Source organism: Chionomys nivalis, chromosome 8, assembly GCF_950005125.1.
Source record: "Chionomys nivalis chromosome 8, mChiNiv1.1, whole genome shotgun sequence".
Taxonomy (NCBI): Eukaryota; Metazoa; Chordata; class Mammalia; order Rodentia; family Cricetidae; genus Chionomys; species Chionomys nivalis.
In genome coordinates, this window is record NC_080093.1 from 92339278 (window position 1) to 92362092 (window position 22815).

The 22815-nt window shown below is 38.8% G+C and overlaps 1 protein-coding gene across 1 annotated transcript; it reads left to right on the forward strand.

Annotated features, from left to right (window-relative positions):
- Nucleotides 1–13207: 13207 nt before the first annotated feature.
- Nucleotides 13208–14134, forward strand: LOC130879056 (olfactory receptor 52P1-like). Its single transcript, XM_057777048.1, has one exon. It carries the CDS (start codon nt 13208–13210, stop codon nt 14132–14134), a length of 927 nt encoding a protein of 308 aa, XP_057633031.1.
- The last annotated feature ends 8681 nt before the right edge of the window (nt 14135–22815 follow it).

Genomic DNA, 22815 nt, shown 5'->3' on the forward strand with positions numbered 1-22815 from the left:
TATTTTTCTTTGGATCCCTAAAATTTCCTGAAGGATAAGCTAGAAATAGTAATTCAAATAAAGCTACTTACTGAACTCTGTGGCCCATATAAGTTGTTTAATAAATGCTGTTTACTATACTCAGTATAATTTGTCCTAATATCAAGCAAACATTCATGAACAAATACCTTTTACAGATTTTCCTGTATGTCCTTTAATGTCTGATTAAGATATTGGAAATCAGATTTCCTGACTTTGGACAAATTGGAAGCACTCAGCTATAGTATATGTGAACCAGATTTGCTTCCTGAGCTAATGTAGGTCTCTGCTTGGCACAAACCATGGACTTAGAGTCAGACTGCAGAAGTCCAGAGGTCCTGCTCACTATATTTCTGCCAACTGAGTCTACACCACACACCACACATTCTTAATTTTCAGCCTTCTCTCAAAGGCACTCACCCACATCCAGTATGCGTAGCCTGGTTATTCTTAGCTCAGTAGGTCTCTGGCTCTATGTTTTAGGACTTGATTTCCTGTTAACGCTGCAGAAAGTAAAGATTATCACACATTGTTTAACTAAACATCCTAACAACATAATTGAGCATTACTTAGAGGCCCTGAAACCTTTTCATTTTTAAAGAACTCCAAACTCTATCCTTGCTAGCCCCTCACAGGGTCACACATTATCATCCTCTGTCCAGTTCCACGATCATCATTCCACCTACTCCCACGTCTGCAGTTTCACACATCACCGGCACAAAACACTTAGTGGAACTGCTGAACCTTTGCCATCGTTCTCCCTTTCCCAGCAGAACTTCTCCCTTTACCAGTCACTATTCCAAGTCTCACTGTGCAGTTATATACAATGCCTCCAGAGCGATGGAACTTCCAACAAAACTGTGCCATATACCAAACTCTGCCAGTCTGTCTTCATGAGAGCACAGCTACACTTGAGCTGTCTCTGTCAATTGTGAGAATCAAAGTATGTGTGTGTGTGTGCGAGTGTGTGTATGTGTGTTTTGTTGGGGGAAACTCAAGATCACGAATCACCAATGTTAGTCTGATTTCCTCTACCCAATTTCTTGTTGATCTCTGCAATATCTACCTCACACAAATTTCCCTTAAGAATTAATTTGTTTTCTATTTAGTAATTTCCAAAATATCACAATGAATAAATTTCTTAATCTGTCTTCACAGTGCTTCCCATTTACAGATCTGGTTAGCATGCAACTTCCTTCTTTCTTTATTGTCCCGAGCCCCATTGTGCTAGTTTCAGGGACTCAGCCTTCCAGCAAACTGGAACTGCTAAAGGGAGCTGCTAATTAAAACTTCAAATCAGACTATACCAAGATGATTTTTCAGGAAATTCCTCATTTCCTCTGCTTTGAAGCAAAATTCTCATGATCAGTTGCATGGATAGACTTCCCTCAAAGGATAGCTAATCCCCATTCCCAGAGCGCCTTCCCACCCAAACTCACATGCCTGTGGAAGAGTGTGAATGAGCGGTGCTGCTGCATCCTGGAAGAGGCTCACAAAGTCAAAGAGCCTGTCTTGTTCCCACACGTCCTCAGACACCTGAATGAAGAGCTCAGAGGCTGTTATACTGAAGAAATGGACCTCAGGGACCCGGGGAGGGAGGGGGTTGGTGGGTTACTCTGTTTAAAACTTACTGGCATCTAGGGAGCTTCTGTGTTTCCTTGGAAATTAAGCACCACGTTTTCAATCCTGGTTGACCAGGTCAGAATGTATTGAGGAAGCAGGGAAGATAACACTGTAGTCTATTGCTTAGGCAATTTTACATCTCTTTGTTTTGTTTTGCTTTTAAAGTTTTTCTCATTTCAATGCCTATTAACCAAGGGCATCTGACATTTTAGAGTCACTGAAGCTACCAGTGATCACCTGATCCGAATCTCTTTCCATTTCTAATGCAGTTCCACTCCCTCAGGAGCTTAGGACATGTTTACCTATCTGTTTGCTCTGTGATTATTCCTGTCCCATTCGCTGTGGTTTCTGTTTTCAATTTATAATGTCCCCAGGCTGGCCTCTGTTGTTGTTCAGCATTGTTTCATGGCTGCCTTGCGAGATGCCTCTCTGTTTGTTTTCTTCTTTATATGACCTGTGAAAGCTACAGCAAGATGGTGATAGAACTCAGGAAGAAATTATACTCATTTGAAAAACCTAGATGATGTGACTTGTTAATGAATTTTCTTAGGAATTGAGAAAGGTAGAGAAGGCTAATGCATTAAACATCACTAAACCTGTATCTCACATATGTTCTTCTGGGAACCTATGCATCACTGCTGGTCTCAGGAAAATGTTTTGCCCAAGAGATCTTTTGCTTTAAACCTCTAATCCAGTTTTCCACAGGACTCAATTATTTCTGCCACCAGCACCCCTCATATAAACAAACATTTGAAAGAACCTTACTGTAAATATAGTTTACTCCACTGTACATCCCAAACCCCCTTTAGAGCACAAATGAGAATCTTAGCATCCTAATCCCAGAGAAACAGCTCCTGCAAATCCTAGGACGTCGTATCATGCAGAGAGGCTCCCTAGACTGTAGAATTACAGATCTTTCTGTGAAGTACTGCAGGTAGCCTCCTCTTCATCTGTCCAAATGCTCCTCTTGTTATTTACCCTTCCAAAAATGACTCAGCCATCTTGAGCTTTTGCCACAGCTGTAATTAGGTTTGAGTTCTGGTCACCTGCACATGGGTGATCAGTTACTAAGCCAGCAGCATACAAATTCTACTGCATTCCCATCCTACCTGTAACTTTTTGAAAAAAAAAAAACAACAACAAATTGCTAAACTATACCTTAGCAGTTACTGGTTCTGTAAAACGTTACAGTGTAAATGACAGGCAAGACCTCCAAATTTCACTTTCTAAGAAGGGACTGATTAATTTTGATACTTGGAATGCTAGGTATGTAACTAACTTCTGCTCTATCTCAATGAACATTTAAGACAACAACAATTGACTGGGTGTTCCTCTACAGCTGCCAGTTAATCTCACTCTGGATGTGTTTGAGAGAGCAGAGTAACAATCGGTTTTAATGAGATATCCTAAAAATCTAGAACAGAATAGGCATGAGAAACTTTCATTTCCCAGGACGTCAACCTGCCCCCAAATTTCAAATCTAACTACAACTAAGAGCTTTAATCCATCTCATTGCTAATAATTAAACAATTAAATAATGCAATAATTAAAACAAAAGAGGTAAGAAAGAGCATACGATTTAGGTGGTTGGTTGAGGCAAGATCTCACCATGTTGATTCAGAATTCTCTCTCTCTCTCTCTCTCTCCCTCCCTCCCTCTCTCCCTCCCTCTCTCTCTCCCACTCTGTGTGTATCTAATGTCTGGCTGTAATTTCTGGTTTGTTCCCATCTGCTGCAGTTGGAAGCTTCTCTAATGATGGTTGAATAAGGCACTTTTTTATGAGAATAGAAAAATATCATCAGGAATCATGTGTCACTTCTTTTTTTTAAGACAAGTAGGATTTGGTTTTACCCTAGATCTCTGGGCTATCTAGTCTCAGGTTCTTGGTTATCTAAACAGTGGTGGATGTGGATTCTACCTCATAGAGTGGCAAAGTTTGCATGGTGAACTGACCTATTTTTCTATATATATATATTGAAGAAAGACAAAATATTTTAGTAGCTTCAATAATGAAAGATTAAGAAAAATCTATGCAGAGAATAATATGCTATCACATATCACTAATGATTCAAACGGCATTTACTGGGCAGAAAGCAAATATTTAAAATTCTGCATGAGAAACTGCCCTACGCCCACTAAGATTTATTCATGTAAGTAAAAATATCTTACTCAGAACGTAGGCCAAAACTAAATAAATATGAAACACTTTGGCTTTATAGTTTTAGTATGATACTATTGGATAATGAAGTATCTGAAACTCAATAGCTCATGTGGTAAATCACAGTCCTTCCACAGTAGGGACCCACTCTTCACTTCTCCCCATTAGAACAGTAAGATAAGAAAGTTGTGTTGCTTTCTGTTATAAGAGCAATGTCAGTCTGTAACAACTAGTGTTTTGTTTCAGTCCTAGATAGTTAGGTTGACTCTAGCTAGAACAGGCTATGCTGGACAGCTCTGTAGATAAGGAATGTTGTCAGAAGGTGTCCTCAGGATTTGAACTGGTTTCATATTAGCTCCCAATACATTCACACAAGGCAGAAGAGTCAAATCCTGGAGCTTGTTTCTCTCATACTAGATGTTTAGGCTCACCAACCACTTAAAGTGTCTCCTGTGTCATTTCTTCAAAGATCCCAATGCTCAACATTAATCACTCTCACCTAGATCAAAACCACATGGACATGCTTGTTTGGTTTTATTGACCTGAAATTTCTAAAACATGAAAAAGAACTTGATATTGGGAAGAGATATATTAAAGGAGCATTTCAGAGGTAGAATGCAGAGCAGATATGATCAAAATGCTTTATTTATATATGTGTATGAAATTTTCAAATAATAATTTTTTAAAAGATCGTATGGTGGTTTCTCAGAAAACTGGGAATCAATCTACCTCAGGATCCAGCAATACCACTCTTGGACATATACCCAAAAGATACTCAATCATACTACAAAGACGTTTGTTCAACTATGTTTGTATCGGCATTATTTGTAATAGCCAGAACCTGGAAACAACCTAGATGCCCCTCAATAGAAGAATGGATAAAGAAAGTGTGGAATATATACTCATTAGAGTACTACTCAGCAGTAAAAAACAATGACATCTTGAATTTTGCATGCAAATGGATGGAACTAGAAAACACCATCCGGAGTGAGGTAACCCAGACCCAAAAAGATAAATATGGTATGTACTTACTCATAAGTGGATACTAGCTGTAAACAATAGGATATTGAGCCTATAGTTCATCCTAGGATTATAGCGTATAATCCTAGAGGAGCTAAGTAATAAGGAGAACCTTAAGAAAAACATAGAGAGATCCACCTGGAAAGTTGAAATAGATAAGATCACCTGACAAAATTGGGAACATAGGGGTTGGGGGAAGAAAGGATAGTGGAAGGGGAAGAGGGGGGGAGAAATGGAGGGGTGAGGAGAACTTGAGGGAATGAGATAGTCAAGATGGAGGAAGGACAGAGATGAGAACAAAGAAAGAGATAACTTGATTGATGGAGACATTATGGGATTAGCAAGAAACCTGTCTCTAGAGAAATTCCCAGGATGATCCCAGAAATTCCCAGGAAGACCCTAAGCAATAGAGGAGAGGGTACCTGAAGTGGACTTGTCCTGTAGTCAGTCTGATGAATATATTAAATGTCACCATAGAACCTTCATCCAGCAACTGATGGAAACAGAGGCAGAGATGCACGTTGGCGCTCTGGATTGAGCTCCCAAAGTCCAGTTGAAGAATGGAAGAAATGAGAATATGAACAAAGAGGTCAAGACCATGATGGGTACACCCACTGAAACAGTTTACCTGAGCTAATGAGAGCTCACCAACTCCAGCTAGACAAGCATAGGACCAAACTAGTCACTCTGAATGTGGATGACAGTTACGTGGCTGGGGCAGACTGAGGGTCCACTGGCAGTGGCGCCAGAATTTATCCCTACTGCTTATATTGGCTTTTTGGAAACCTGTTCTCTGTGGATGGATATCTTGCTCAGCCTAGATATAGTAGGGAGGGCCTTGGACCTTTCCCAAAGCAATGTGCCTTACCCTCTCTAAAGAGTGGATGAGGGTGAAGGTAAGTGGAGAGAATGGGAGGAGGGGAGGGAGTGGGAACTTGGTATGTATACTGAAAAAAGATAGTTTGTTTTCTTAAAAAAAAAAAAAAAACTCAACACTATTTAGATTTCCAAAAAGAACTAAAGGCAACTCCCTAGTATGCAAAAATGAAAAGCAATACTACTTAGTTAAAATCAAAAGAGGAAGAAAGTTGAATTAAAAACTCCAGATTATTAAATGAACTGTGGAAGAATTCCTGCTGACCTGGCTCCAGAGAGTGGGCACCTAGCTCTAACCCCTACTGGGCTATACCTGGCCTAGCTCTTGAGTGTGAGCACCTTGCCTCAATTCACCTTTTGTTCAGCAGACACCCTTTGTTTCTGTTGTCCCACTATGTGAATCTTGTCTGAGGGTACAAAGCCTGTGCAAAACTTGGTTGGGAGTACCACCTGAGTCAGGTTTTTGCACTTAGCATTGTGTTTTTGGAAGCTTCATTCAGAGGCTTTTGAGAATATGCAAAACAACTGGCTAAAGTGTGAATATGAGAAAGAATGAAAATGCCCTGAGCAGAGAGAAAGTGATCCAATCCTTCAGGACCCCTGCAGCTGCAAGGGGTTAAGTTCACTCTCAAGGTGTCTCTGAGCTTACTTTTCATAGAAGGCGTAAGCCCACACCCGCACCATGACATCTGTGACAAGGAACCTGAGCAGCTGTTCCTATCTTCAGAAAAGTGCTAAACAATAAATACTCCACTATATAGAAACTGGGAGTGGTCAAGACAGTTCCCTTCCCTCTGGAGACTTTCCAAGACATGCTAACCTTCTAATAGAAGTATTCTGTGTCTACCTCTTTACTTGGTCTCTGAAGACCTGTCACCATGCTCAGAGTTCCCTGAAGATGAAATCATAAACTGCAACACTTCCCTTATATGGTGAGAGAGCCTTGGCCCCTAGCAACTAGGAAGCTTATATGTCATCTTACTGAAAGAAATACAGGGAGGACTACTTTTCCTTCCCAGCTCAGAAAATGAAAACCATATTCATGTTATGACCTTGTGATTGCAATGCTCTGCTTGGCAGGAGCAAGGCGGTTGATAAGAAGGTAATAGGACGTTTCCAGGTGAGTTCTAATTTTGTTTTAAAAGACTGCATTTCTTTTGATCAGGTTGCTTTCTCTAAATATCTACCTGTAGCTCTCATTGTTTTTATTTAACTGGCACTTATTCCCTAGTCATCCAGCAATGTTTACATCCAACACTTGAAAGCACAGCCTCCCTTCGGAAAGATAAGAAGATTCACAGTAGATTTAATGGTGAAGAAATGTGACATATGATAAGGCAAGTATTTTACAAGTCCAGCCTTACTGTGAATGCTTAATAAGTACAAGTTTAATGGAAAGAACCTCTTAAGGAAAGGAAACTTAAACTAATTGATGCTGAAGAGAATATAAAATTTGTGGTGTGGGCAAAGAGAAAATGTAAAGATGGAGGAGGCTGCGTTTGTCAATAAAGTAATTTAGAAAGCATGCTGACAATCAGAGACACACTTGTGAACCTACCTCCCAGCCTCCATGTTGTTGCAGCAAGATCACACTTCTTTTCTCACTACTTCTTTTTTTTTTTTTTTTTTTTTTTTTTTTTTTTTTTTTTCCTTTTATTTATTTTTTATTCTTTTTTAATTAAAAATTTCCACCTGCTCCCCGTTTCCCATTTCCCTCCCCTCCTCCCAAATATTGCCAAATATTGCCCCCTCCCCCCACTCCCCTCCCCCTATCCCCACTCCTCTTCTCCTCCCCCCACACCATTCCCCCTCCCTCTCGATACTGAAGAGCAGTCCAAATTCTCTGCCCTGCGGGAAGACGAAGGTCTTCTATCTACGTCCAGGAAGGTGAGCTTCTAAACAGGCTAAGCTCCCACAAAGCCAGTTCATGTATTAGGATTGAAACCTAGTGCCATTGTCCTTGGCTTCTCATCAGTCTTCATTGACCGCCATGCTCAGAGATTCTCACTACTTCTTAAACACATCTAAAGTTTCTGATGTGTGTTCACCTACCTGCCCACATCCAGAATGCTCTCTGCTTCCCCAAAGAGTTTGGCAAATTTGACTTCTTTACAATTTTCTTTGTCCCTGTACAAGGAAGTTCCCCTTCACGTGTAACAAACTATTATCCATCTAGGTTGCAACATTCACTAAACTTTGTTGTCACTCTCTGTAATATTATCTAAGGGATAAAAAAACCAAGCTAGGTGAGGTGGGAGAAGACAGCAAAGGAAAGCGGGGAAACCTGGTTTCATGTGCAGTGAGCCCTGTGTCTTGGGTTGGCTATTCTCAACATGTCAGCACAGAGCATAAGTGCAGAGACTTTAGAGATTAGAGCTGCTAGACTGCAGTGCTGGACTCCTGGGTGCAGTTATCTGAGTGTAGGGATGAGAACGGTTGCCCCTCCTAGTAATTACTGCAGTGCTGTGCTTCACTTTGTGACTCTTTGAAGTCATAAATGCTTTTAGAAACAAAGAAAGGTTGTGAAAGGTTGTTTCAAAAGTTTGACTTTGGTTTTTTTTTATTTTTTTTTTTAGAGAGAGAAAGAACATGAAGTTGGTTCAGTTGGGAGGAAAGATCTTGGAGAAGTTGGGCATGGGAAAGAAGATGATTAAAATATATTAAGTGAAAAGTTTTTTTAAAAAAATTTAAAGACCTTAGAAGAACAAGATTATATGTGATTTGGTATCATTCACACAAATACTTAAGAAGCAATGGCATATTTATAGATTCATATACAGTAAGAAGCGAATCATATGATATTTTGTGTAGTAAAAGCTCTCTCAGGCTATCAAAGCTTATTGTGCTGAGGGATAATCAAAATGATTAAGAATGCAATGAGCTTGTGGGAGAGCGGCAGAAACTGAGCGAATGAGATGAGGTGAGCCCAGCTACAGCACTAGACGTCCTAAGTAGTGACCATTCACGCTGAGTGCAGCTGAACATAACTTCTAAGAAGCATAATCGTGACCATTGGTCAGTTGCTTTCAGGAGGTGAGGAGCAGACCAGGTGGATGGGACAAGGGTTGTGTTGTTGTCTACTATACTATGAAGGGGATGAAGGGGTGGAAACAAAGCACAAGAGCGCAATCATAGCCATGCTGGGAAAGCTGGTGAGGAGGTCAAATGTAGTGTGCAAAGAGCAAGAGCACCTTTGAATTGAAGAGGTCAAATGTAGCATGCAAAGAAGCAGGAGTGCCTTTGGATCGGAAAACCTCAGACTGCAAATTACTGAAGTCATGGAGTAAAACGTGCTGGGAAAATAAACTTGGGAAACTAAGAAAGCTGATTTAAAAAATTATGATTAGAAGGTGGTGTGGTTATTCTGTAGATTAGAAGGTGGTGTGGTTATTCTATAAATTAGAAGGTGGTGTGGTTATTCTGTAGATTAGAAGGTGGTGTGTTTATTCTATAAATTAGAAGGTGGTGCGGTTATTCTGTAGATTAGAAGGTGGTGTGGTTATTCTATAAATTAGAAGGTGGTGTGGTTATTCTGTAGATTAGAAGGTGGTGTGGTTATTCTATAAATTAGAAGGTGGTGTGGTTATTCTGTAGATTAGAAGGTGGTGTGTTTATTCTATAAATTAGAAGGTGGTGTGGTTATTCTGTAGATTAGAAGGTGGTGTGTTTATTCTATAAATTAGAAGGTGGTGTGGTTATTCTGTAGATTAGAAGGTGGTGTGTTTATTCTATAAATTAGAAGGTGGTGTGGTTATTCTGTAGATTAGAAGGTGGTGTGTTTATTCTATAAATTAGAAGGTGGTGTGGTTATTCTGTAGATTAGAAGGTGGTGTGGTTATTCTATAAATTAGAAGGTGGTGTGGTTATTCTGTAGATTAGAAGGTGGTGTGGTTATTCTATAAATTAGAAGGTGGTGTGGTTATTCTGTAGATTAGAAGGTGGTGTGGTTATTCTATAAATTAGAAGGTGGTGTGGTTATTCTGTAGATTAGAAGGTGGTGTGGTTATTCTATAAATTAGAAGGTGGTGTGGTTATTCTGTAGATTAGAAGGTGGTGTGGTTATTCTATAAATTAGAAGGTGGTGTGGTTATTCTGTAGATTAGAAGGTGGTGTGGTTATTCTATATATTAGAAGGTGGTGTGGTTATTCTATAGATTAGAAAGAAGGTGGTGTGGTTATTCTATAGATTAGTTTCAATATTGTTAGTGGCTGAGCAAGCTGAAGAGATCTCTGGACGTCAGGAGTCCAAAAAAAAAAAAAAATCAAAGACCAAGACTCTTATTTCATTATGATATGAATTAATTTTAGGCAAAATTATGATAGAATGATTGGCAGAGAGACAGACAGACAGAGAGGGACAGAGACAGAGAGACAGAGAGCACAAAGCAAAGAAACAACTTTTTTCTATACAAAAAGCAGAAAATAAATGTGATGAGGAAAGAAGAATGAACGAGGACTGAAAACAGAGTGATCTGATGACTGGTGAGTTTGGTGGAGCTGGGTTTGGAAAGGAGAAAGAAGCAAATATCTGGGCAGCATAATGGAGAACAAGGTCTCATGCATACCCCACTTTAACAATTGCCATCTATGAGCAATGAGATGCACAAACATGCCTTTCATTTGACTGCGCATAATCAGCCAGTGGCCTGAGGACATTGGTTTACCAGAAGAAATTGAAAGTAAAACAGAATAATATGGTGCATAACTTTGCATTTTTAATGGTACCTATCATTTCTATATCCATACTATTGTTTCCATTCTTTGTTTATATCTTTTAGTTCTGTAGTCAATAAAAATATTAATTTGTGCCATTTGATAATTTTTTCTGAATACTTAGCCCATATCTAGTCCAAATACTCTGATTAGAGATCATTTTTAAATGTTTGAAAATGTGGCAACTTAATTTCTGTGTATTCTTTTGCTTTCAACAATGGCATAGATTTTATGAATGGGTTGAAAGAATAAATGTAAGAGGCAAGGGGCGGTGCTCCCAAAGCACTTTAGTTGTAAAAGTCAGTTTGAGTCAGATAAATATATGAAAAACAATGAGATTTTTGATAATTTTATAAAAGGAACAATAGAAAGAAAAGCAAACTAATTATGGATAAATTCAGATTTTGCAATATGAATCAAAATACATTGTATCTCTAAATTCTTTAAAAGAAAAAGACTATGCAGAGAATATTTACAATAAGCTGTTTATATATTTCTACCTCACACAGGAAGGTATAAAGATCCTGACAGGTGTACAATTTGCTCACATGACAGTCACAGAGTCTTGTCAGAGTCACACAACTGCCCCGTGTTTCAGCAGTTGGCTTCTAGTATAACAAAGGAGCTCAAACAGCACAGCCAGATCAGTGCTTCTATATTCCATCTTGTGTTGTTCAGGATCTATAAATTATCCTCGGTAACCCTCATCTGGGATGTTCTGGCCCACATCAGAATGAAATGTTTTCAGTGTCTGCTTATCATGCAAACAAGGCCTCTTCTAAATGCATCCCATGTCGTGTTCTCTCTAACATGTTGGAAATATTGGTGACAGTATCTATTTGTTCTTCCAAGGATTTTCCTGGTTTTGGTCCTCTCATCCCTCTCTTCTTACATACTCTCTAGTAAAGATCAGCTTCTTGTTAAAAGCCCAAGGGAAGCACAGATCCATTCTTTATGCAAACAAAGAGATGGTACTCCTTGTAAGAACCATCAGTGGTCACGATTATGCTTCTTAGAAGTTATGTTCAGTTGCACTCAGCGTGAATGGTCACTGCTCTGGAAGCCTAGTGCTGCAGCTGGGCTCACCTCACCTCATTCGCCTCAGTTTCTGCCAATCTCCCACAAGCTCATTGCATTCTTAATCATTTTGATCATCTTTCAGCACAATAAGCTTGGATAGCCTGCAAGTGCTTTTACTACACAAAATGTGATGTGATTGGCTGCATCAGCTCAGAAAGTTTCTGAATATCACTTCCCACCATAATACTAAATTTCTCAACATATAGACACACAGGCATAGATTATAGACTTATATTGAATGTCTATGTTTTTGAAAAATAAATGAAATGGACAAAGCTGAAGATAGAAAACTATAGGTAATATAGAGATTGCTACTTTCTTATAAGGAAAGGCCAGCAAAGTATAAGAAACATACTTAAATATAATGTCTTACATAGCCATTTTCTTTATTTTTTAGTTATTGTGTAAAGTAATGGGTTTCATCTTTACATTTTCATGCATCGTGTTTTATTCTTATTCACATCCAACCACCCTCTCTTATCCTCCCATTTCTGGTCCCTTTGTCTTCCCAAATCATCCTCCTTGTCTTTCACATCGTGCATGTTCCATTGTCCCCAAAGTTTGTGGTAGTGGAATGTTGTCTTGATTTGATTACTACCTAGAACCCAAGAAAATACCTGCTGATTTATGATGGAACTGAGGAATGAGTGAGTATTTGTAAGGGACCCAGTAGGCTAATTTGAAGTACATATTCATAATTAAATATAAATGAGTTTACATTCTATATATGAAGGACAGATATAATGGAAGAGAGAGTGATACTTCATGGAATTATCCAGAAAGTGTATATATGCACAGTTAAAGAGATGAGGGGAGGCAGTTACTTCATAGTAACCCTGTATAGACCCTTGTCTTCCATAGTTTGTCTTCCAAGCAGAGAGAAGCCCAGAGAGAGAAAGGATGTGACTGCCAGAGACATCTCTAAAAAAAGGATGACATGTAAAATTAAATGATCTCAAATAACAATTCCATAGCAGTTCTGCCTTCCTGGAACAAGGAGTGAAGAAGGGTACCCATGCCTCGCCCTTTCATTCTGTATCCACAAAGCATACAAATGAAAATATGAGATTCTATCAGGTTGTCTCAGCCTTCATTAAAAGATAAAAATGTTTCTCTTATTATTATTCAAAACTTCAGAACCTTTTAAGTTTTATTTATCATTATTGAGTGTGTGTATGTGTGAAAGTGTGCATGAGTGTGTGTGTGAATGTGTATGAGTAGTGTGTGTGTGTATGAGAGTGTGTGTGAATATGTATGTGTGTGTGAGTGTGTATGTGTGATTGTGTGTGTGTGTATAGAGGTCAGAGAACAACTTTGTGGAGTAATTTCTCTCTTTCCACCATTATATGTGTTCCAAGAATCTAAAGGAGGTCATCAAGTTTGCATAGTGAGCACTTTACCTGCTAAGTCATCTCGCTGTCTTGAGGTTGTTTAAAGCATAGGACTGCTGAAATGCCAAAGGAGAAAATGAAGACCTTTCATATGTCCTTTATATCAAACCCCAAATCCATAAAAATTGATTATGCAAACACCAAGAGGTCTTGGTAATGGGACTGAAAGTGGCTGTGGATTTTAGGACTGTAAAGAAGGCATTGTGATATTTTTCCTCTGGGTCCCAAGTCAAAAAACCATCAGAACCAAAACAGTAAAAGCAACCAACACCCATGTCTCATTGGCAGGTATTTCAACTTCCTTTAACAACTACTACTGGTGTCTGCCATGTTAATCTTCAACCACTCCAGCTCCATGACTTTCACTCTGATGGGTGTGCCTGGCTTAGAGTCACAACACTTGTGGCTCTCTGTTCCTTTTGCCTCCATGCTCTTGGCCGTCCTCATTGGCAACAGTGTTATCCTCTTTCTGGTTGTCACAGAGCCCACACTTCACACACCAATGTACCTGCTCCTAGCCCTGCTGATGGTAACTGACCTAGCCTCTACTCTAGCTTTTGTGCCCAAGGTTCTATGCCTTTTTTGGTTTGGTGATCGAGACATAGCTGTGCATGGTTGTTTCACACAGATGTTTTTTATCCATGGAGCTTCAGTGATGCGATCCGCCCTACTTGTGGCAATGGCCTTTGACCGCTTTGTGGCTGTGTGTGAGCCACTTCGCTACAACACAATACTGAGCCATTCTCTAGTCGGACGCCTAGGACTGGTGGCTCTCGCCAAGAGTGTGATCCTTATCCTGCCCATGCCTCTTCTACTTCAAAGGCTGACTTTCTGTCGCATGATCATTCCTCACACGTACTGTGACCACATGGCTGTGGTAAAAATGGCCTGTAGTAACACCAGGCCCAATCGAATTTATGGGCTCTTTGTGGTCTTACTTGTAGTGGGACTTGATCTGCTTCTAATTGGCTTCTCATATGCCCTCATCCTGCAGGCTGTGGTGCGCCTCAACTCTCGAGATGCTACCTTCAAAGCCCTCAACACCTGCTCAGCCCACCTCTTTGTCATTCTCATCACTTATGTGCCTGCATTGTTTTCCTCTGTCACCCACCGCATTGGCCGCAACATTCCACCTCACGCTCACATTATTCTCGCCAATCTCTACCTTCTTGTACCTTCAATGTTCAACCCAATTATCTATGGTATAAAAATGAAGGAGATACGAGACAAGGTGGCCAAATGCTTGTGCCGATGAGCTTTACAGGATGTGAATCCCAGTAACAATCCATCAACTGAATGAATGTGGAAGATATATGACCAGATCTTTGACAACCATCCAAGCCCCAGTAATATCACCAGATAAGTTGTACAAAATAGACCACAAAGCACTGCTTTCCCCTTTTTTTCCCTATGTGTCAATTCTCAAATTCTGTTTATTTCTAGTGACTATTTTCTTGCTAAAAGGATCCTGGTGTGTCTCTCATTGCATTCCACTTTATGGAAACTGCTCAGGAGCTGGAGAGTAGTTATTCAGTCATTTTTAATTTGATAGTGATATGGAATTTTCCCACGATTAATCATATTATTGTGACAATGTGTGTGTGTGTATGACATGTCCAGTCCAGATTTGTAGACTATAAAAAGATATAATTTGAATTGTTTTATTGTAAAATTTTAATACAGGTCTAGATCCATAATTCAAAATACTCCTGTGAGAGAAAACTCTACCCTAAAAAAAATGCATGTGGGGTAGAAACTACTTGTTCTTGAAATGTTGAAATGGCCTTAGCTTCACATGAATTCACACAGAGTGGCTTAGCTCATGCATAAAGATCAACTCACATTATTGTGATGAAGCATTGCTCTGTTGCTGTATTTTAAAACACTGAATAAAATTTCTGATCATGAATCAGTGTAAAAAGGCAATTATAAAATGTCATGTCTACCATAAGGTGCACAAGATGGTGGCGCACGCCTTTAATCCCAGCACTCGGGAGGCAGAGGCAGGCGGATCTCTGTGAGTTCGAGACCAGCCTGGTCTATGGAGCTAGTTCCAGGACAGGCTCCAAAGCCACAGAGAAACCCTGTCTCAAAAAACCAAAAAAAATAAAAATAAAAATAAGGACAACTTTTAATCCTCATCTTAGTATAAAGTTAAACAGATAAGCTCATTGAACTTAAAGTTGGAAAAAAAGGTCTTACATTTCTGAGCCCCAATTTCAGCACATGGCACGGTGCTTGAAATCATAAGTGGATAATTATGAGTGAGATGTTTGTGGTCTTTCCCTCTAACCATCACCTTAGCCTACTTAAATGTTTTCTTTGCTTAGAGGAAGACAGACTATAAATTCTACAGCAATTTCAACTCTTTTAGGCTAGAGCAGAGAAGCTTTTCAGTTTGAACACCCTTCCCCTGGATTTTACTTGGTCCTGCTTAGAGTAGGAGGATGCCTAAAACAAATATATATATATGCATTTTCCACATAAGGTGCTAGAGAAACCACTCATCAATCTATCAAAGCAGAACCCAATTCACTCATAACATAAACATTTTTTATGGAGTGTTTGGGGGGTATTTTCGTGGGAGGAAACTGTAGCATTATCACAGGTCTATGGTGCTTCTTTGAGTCTTTTTATTTTCTGTTGAAGTTTCAAGACTGCGGAGAGGATTTTTACCTGATGCTAACTTTCAGCCATCATAATGATCAGCATGTCAGGGTACAATCTAAGAAAATTCATGATTCATTATCCTCCAAGTATAATCTCATTTATGAAGGATTGTAGGATACAATTATAGGAGCAAAATTTTGAGCATGTAAGTAAATATACTCAGTAATAAGAAACTCTAAGTAACATTCAGGGAAACAGTTAAGGTTGAAATGTTTCATTAATGAAAGGACACATTTGTTTCTTTTTTTTTTCTTTTTTCCCCACAGATTCCAGTAGAAGTACCATATGTTAGAGTAGTTCTCTTAGTTACCCCAGGCATTTTATATATAGTTTTTCAATTATAACACATGCTCTATAATAATAGACCTTGCATATTAACTTTAAAATGTTTGGCTTCTTGGTGTACCCACATCCATACAGGTAATGAACAGTTCAGCTACGATCAGATCCTGACCCACCTGAGTGTATCTTCCCATTCAGTTACTCCTATTTGTAGAGCACAAGAACCAAAAACGTAGTGAAGCAAGACTAAGTGGAATACTTAATAGGAGAGCTTTCACTCTCAAGAAGCATGGCAACAATTATGTGACCACCTCATGCTCAATAACAAAATATATTTTAAACTCTGCCTTGGTTGAAATATAAATTGTTGCAAAGTATTTGGAGAAATAAATACCTTCCTTCTTTTATTATACTTACCCTACAGTTTGAAAACCTTGACACACCTCCATCTAATTCTACTCTTCTGAAATTCATTTTGTGCTGAAGCGATTTACTGTATCCGGTGAGCTTCCTCAATTTCAATCACTATATGTTATGATGAACTCCTGACTTTATAACTTCATAGTTCTGACTGTATAAAATGGCAAGTCTGACAAAACCCAGATCATTATAGAGAATTCTATCATTTATCATAAAAAAATGATCTCACCTGGGCAGGGTGGGGATAAATGAAGTAGTTACTAAAAAAATCAATGGCTGGGCAAGAGCATGGCAAAGGAAATTAGAGTCTGAGGTTTCCATAGCTATTTTTATTTCAGTACAAAAAAGCAAAATTAATTAATTAATTTTTCATTGTTCATGTTATATTGCAGTTTGTTTTTTTTTTGTATTAAGCACTTTAGTAAAATAATAAGGAATGCCTGAAAATACCTACCTAAAATAAAGCAACATACAACACTCAACTTTTTGTCATAAAACATTTGAGAACTGAGAATCTGTTGACAACTTGGTAGGTGCTTATGAGTCAGGCTTTTTCATAAGGTTTAATATTGACATCAATGGAAGCAAAATCTTCTTAAGACTTGAGTGGAGCTGAAGAATCCCAGTATCACTGCTGACTGGAGACCCCAGTTTTTGTCACAGACATATTTCCACAAGGCTACTATGTACCCCTGGAGAGGACTATGATTTCCCCAAGAGTACATGAACTGAAAGAAAGAAGACAGATCAGAAATGACACAGCACCATCTCTGCCATGTTCTGGTCTCTATTTAGACTAGCTCTGATACAGTGTGCTGCAGGGTTAAAAGGGAGTGTGGCTTTCAGGGAGGGTTATATCAGCCTGGTGACTGCTGGTGATTTCTATTAAATCTATGTATCACTACATGACTGAGGCTTACCGGCAAGATTCTAACCTATGTCTGTCTCGGGCAGGAGAACCATGGCATCTGCCTGACTCTGCTCTTCTTCCCAGCATTCAGTTCGGTCTATTCCACCTATCTAAGTTCTGCCCTATCAAAAGGTCAAAAGGTGCTTACTGCAGTACCTGTGTACAAGTGTTCTATCCTGTCAAATGGCAAATGCTGCAGATAGCATACCTGTATTCTCAATTCCCAGAATTCTTCACTGGGTCAATTCCTCTGGAACTTGTCATTAGCTCCTTTGTGTTTTCTCTCATGGGTGAAACATGACTGTAAATGTATGTACATGTATCTACCTTTATATCATGTACACAGGGCATGAGAATATAAAGGGGATTGTAAGATGGGAAGGAAGAGCTTAAAGCTATAGGAGAATGTGATGGAAGAAAAGAAAGAGAAGTATCACATCTTTTATTCCATGTTCAGAATCTATATTTAAATATGATTTTGTACATATGGCATGAAAGCAAAATAGAATCTGTCTGGGGTGAGCAATTAGAGGGAGATGTTGGAAGGATTAAAAGAACATGTGAAAGTGTAATAATGAAGTTTACTGTTTTATACACTAACAAATGTCAGAGAAAAGCTTTGACAAAATACCATTTACCAGGATAGGGTCACGGGGATCAGAAAAATAGTAAAGAAGACAAAGACACAAGTAAAATAATAAAATAGAAAACATAGGATAGAATTGGGAGGGGGTTACAGTGAATTCTGAAATCACCCACTGATGTAGGAGGTTCTTCTGTTTATGTGTTGCTTTCATTGGTTGAATAAAGAAACTGCCTTGGCCTTTTGATAGGGCAGAACTTAGATAGGTGGAGTAGACTGAACTGAATGCTGGGAAGAAGAGCAGAGTCAGGCAGATGCCATGGTTCTCCTGCCTGAGACAGACATAGGTTAGAATCTTGCCAGTAAGCCTCAGTCATATAGTGATACATAGATTTAATAGAAATGGGTTAATCAATATGTAAGAGTTAGCCAACAAGAGGCTAGAGCTGATGGGCCAGGCAGTGTTTAAATGAATACAGTTTCTGTGTGATTATTTCGGGTATAAGCTAGCAGGGTTGCAGGGACCAAAAGCAGGTCCTCTCACGCAACAACCCACACTTAATTTTCCATGTGTTTTTATACAAAAGGGGGAAGAAGGCAACAAAAGACTTCTATCACATGATACAAAGGACAACTTGAACAGTTAATTGCTTCAACACTTTGAGACATCAAGTCATTAGCATTCTGTTGTTTAGGCAGTGAACCTACCCTAGACTAAGCATCCTGAAGGCAGCTATTCCCTAGGTCAAACCTCCTGTTACAACAGAAGTAGCAGAAGTAGGCTTGCATATCCTGACCAATACAGGAGTAAATATACCTGTATGTTCCATCTTAATGTCAAAAGAACCAAGTAACCACATCCTGGGTCAGGATGTGTGGCCCTGGTTGTTGTCAACAATTTCTGTGCAACCTCAAACTCTCTGACCTTCAGACAAGGTCAAAATAGGCTCACATTTTTGGGCCTCCACATTGAAATAACTAATTAAAATATAATTTTTCAAAGGCAAAATAAAAATAATTGGAATCAGTCCATGTGTTTGTTGATGTTGGATAGGTTAAAGACTACAGGTACACATAGGAACTCGTACCAGTTGTGAGTGCAGATATAAGATCTGCACAAGCTACCCAGTTTGTGACAGTTTTTATTCCAGCTCTGAGGTGCTGACACATGTAATGACAGTTCCAGTAATCATCTAGGGGACACGTAGGTTCTACATAATTTATAGTTTAACAGTTTGTATTGTGTTAGATTTTTTTAATGATCTGTCAAATACTGCTGCTTTAAGAAAGGAAAAGTAAGCTGGGCATGGTGTCACACACTTTTAATCCCAGCATTTGAGAAGTAGAGGCAGGCAGAGCTCTGTAATTTCAAGACCAACCTGGTCTATGGAGCAAGTTTTAGGACAATCAGGGCTACCCAGAGAAACCCTATCTCAAAAATCCAAAAAGAAAAGAGGAAAAATTCAAATACTCTTTTCTCCTGTAGTGTTATTTCTACATACTTATTCTTCAATAATTGTTATTTGTGCAAACAGTGAATGGAAGATCTATATAACAGAATCCTTATGTGGATCTTCTAATCAACAAACCCTGGAAATAAATATCTATCATAGGTAACTGTTAGGTATTTTCTCTTAAATGAGCTTCTCTGCTGATGAAAGTAATTCCAGTCAGACCAAATAGACCGAATTAAAGATGCCCATGTTTAATAGATTACCTTACTCCAGGTGGCCCTGGGAAAACATGGAGAGAGAAAGACCATGCAAAACTGGGAGGCAATGTGTTCATTTTTTGGGGTGGTCCTGATCTTCCCTGGGGAGGGGTCACCATTTGGCAGGCTTTCTCAGAGGTGGAATTTGGACTGCTTACGCCAGGAGCTGTGGTGAAGCCCTCAGGCAAACAGTGATTGCTTAAACTATGTTCACAGACATAACAACACAAGTCTCTAGAGCAGTGGTTCTCAAGCTGTGGGTGGAGGCCCCGCTGGCAAACCTCTTTCTCCAAAAATATTTACATTATTATTCATAACAGTAGTAAAATTACAGTTATGATGTAGAAACAAAAATAATTTTATGGTTGGGTGTCACAACAACATGAGAAACTATATTAAAAGGTTACAACATTAGGAAGGTTGAGAACCACTGCTCTATAGCTTTGAAATAACTAAACAGATATATCTGTGCTGGTGTGACATAAAATAAAGAGACATAACCAAATAAACAACAAATACTTTAATATTTTCCCTGCAGTGGGAAGTCCTGCCTACAGAGCTTTGCAGCTGGCTTGATATCAGAGTTTATTGGAGTATTACATTAGCACCTGGCTTTGATCTGCCTTGTGTGCAAGTTACCCTATGTGTCCACTACCTTCTGTTTGAAGTATGTAGATCTTATCTGAGTATTTCCTTTGTAAAACCTAGCTGTGGGAGGACTTAGAAAACTGAGATGCCCTGTGACAGTCAATTGCTTTGCCACTTGTCTCTTTGGGGAATTTCAGATAAGAGGTTTTGGTATGCGGAAATTGACTTGCTAAGGTGTAAATTGTTTAACAATAGAAAAGTCTTTTAGAAGCAATAGTCAGTCAGTTCACCAGAAGCTGACTCCCCTGCAAAAGCTAAAGTCATCCTAGAGTAACCCTGTTTCTTCCACTGGACACAACAATTACCATTTGTGTAAACTGTAAATAGTAATTCAGTCCTGTCCAAAGATGGTATTGACTTCATGTAAATCCTCTTTCAAAGAAGACATTTAAGGATTTAAGGTGACTCTCTCATATCAAGAGCATGCTTTTTTCTTCTTTTTTCTTCCACCTCCCCACCCCTGAGACAAGGTTTCTCTGTAACTTTGTAGACCAGGCTGGCCTTGAACTCACAGAGATCTGCCTGCCTCTGCCTCCCGAGTGCCGTGAATTCAAGGGTGCTTGAGTAAGTCAGCGTGGGATTGCTGGGAAACTGAACTGCTTTTCAGATAGCTCTGTTGCATTGTAATTGAGAGCAACAGTCCCCAATTAATACCCAAATCTTCTATGCGTTGGTGAAGATTTTAATTTTCTGGTCCTAGGAAATGAGCAGTGCTTTGCTCCCCATTCTTTGTAAACTATTTACTTCATTGAATTTTAAAATATTCAATGTATATCTTCTAAATGAGGTGTCTCCATCAAATCCTTCCCCTCAGAACTCAGGGAACTCCATGGAAGAGGAAGCAAAAGGAATAAGGGAGACAGACAGAGATGGAGAACACCAGGACAATGAGGCCCTCTAAAACAACTGAGCCAAGCTCACATAAACTCCAAAGACTGAAGCCATACTCACAGGGCTTATACAGGTCTTCACTGTCCTCTGCATATAGACTATGGCTTTCAGTTTAATATTTTTGTGGCACTCCTGAACTTGTAAATGAGTGGGTCTCTGATTCTTGTACCTTCTGTGGGGCTCTTTTGTTTTTCTGTTGACTTTTATTTTTTGATATAATAGTTTTTGTTTTATCACATAATATTCTATTTTGTTTTTTTAAAAAAAGGGATGGATGTGGCCCCTGCCTTTAAGAGAGAAAAGAAAAATCATATATTAGCATTTAAAAATTCTTGGTCTATCAAATCAGTGAAAATTTCTTATAATCACAAAAAACATATTTGATTTACATATTGTCTTGCTCATGTATCAGATAAAAAAATTCAGTTTATCACAGAACTAGTATATATGTATGTACATATACATACAGGTAGAAGGAAGATTTTATATTATATTAAATATTCTGGCACATTTGACTGCCTTATCAAGTATACATATTTCTTTAATAACAATGTAATGGGGAACAATAATAATGACAACATTTTTTATTACTCTTTGCATGAAAATTAAGACTCGGAAAGATGTAATAATTTTGAACTATGTTACCTGTAGAAGCCCTTTCTATAATTGCTTTATATATTTTGTTTCCTCAAGAACACCTTATAAAGCAGCCTGGATAAACTAGAGCTGTTGGTTTCAGATTTTCTTAACAAAGATAAGGGATTTTTTGCGCTAAAAATTAGAAACTTTTTTTTTTTAATCTGTGGGCCAGAATTTCAGTATATACCACGTTAACCCCAGCATTGGGAAGAGAGAGGCAGGTGGATCTGAGTTTGAGGCTACCCTGGTCTACATAGCAAGTTTCACACCAGTCAAGTATGTACTGAGACATAAAACAAAAACAAAATAGATGGGGCAAGCCATGGAATGAACTGGCTGCTAATCCCAGAATAAATCATGGAACTGTACTTAATGCGTAGATTTTTTTATGTCTGGCGATGGTTATGAATGAGTTCATAATGATTTCCAGTGTAAAGCTCACTTTCACAGCTTCAGCTCTTAAGACATTCTCAGAGTTGTCCCTTCACAGAAGAGTCTTCTCAGAGCTGCAAAGACGGCTCAGCAATTAAGAGCACTGACTGCCCTTCTAGAGGACCTGGGTTCGATTCCCAGCACCAATATGGCAGCTCACAATTTTCTGTAATTCAAGTTCAAGGGCTTCTGACACCCTCACACACAGACATACAGGCAAGATACCAATTCACATGAAATAAAAATAACTTATTTAAAAAAAAAACAGCTATTTAAAAAAAAGAGAAGGTCTTCTCACATGCTGAATTCAGTTGTGAGAAACAGAAGCATTGACTCAGAGGCTCTTGTTAGAAGGAAATTAATTAAATCCAATATCAACCTTTTCATTTTAACAAGAGTTTCCCAGTGTTTTCCTTCTCTACTCAAGTTCTTTAGAAATCTGAGCTTGTATCTAGTATATAGACCACAGACTCAAAAGGAAGCAGTTAATCCTATCATCCAAGTGCTGATATCCAAGATCAAGTCTGGGATAATAAAACAATGACTCCAAATTCATCTTCAAACTTCCTTGACCCTTTTCATGTCTCTTGAGCACCTTTTCTATCTTCCAACCTCCTCTGCACCACACAAATACACACACAAAACGGCCTGACTGTACTTGCCTTAGCAAAGTATTATTATATAGTATACTATATTTAATATTCTATTTGATCATTTATCGAGAATGAACCACTCACAGTTTGCTTGGTG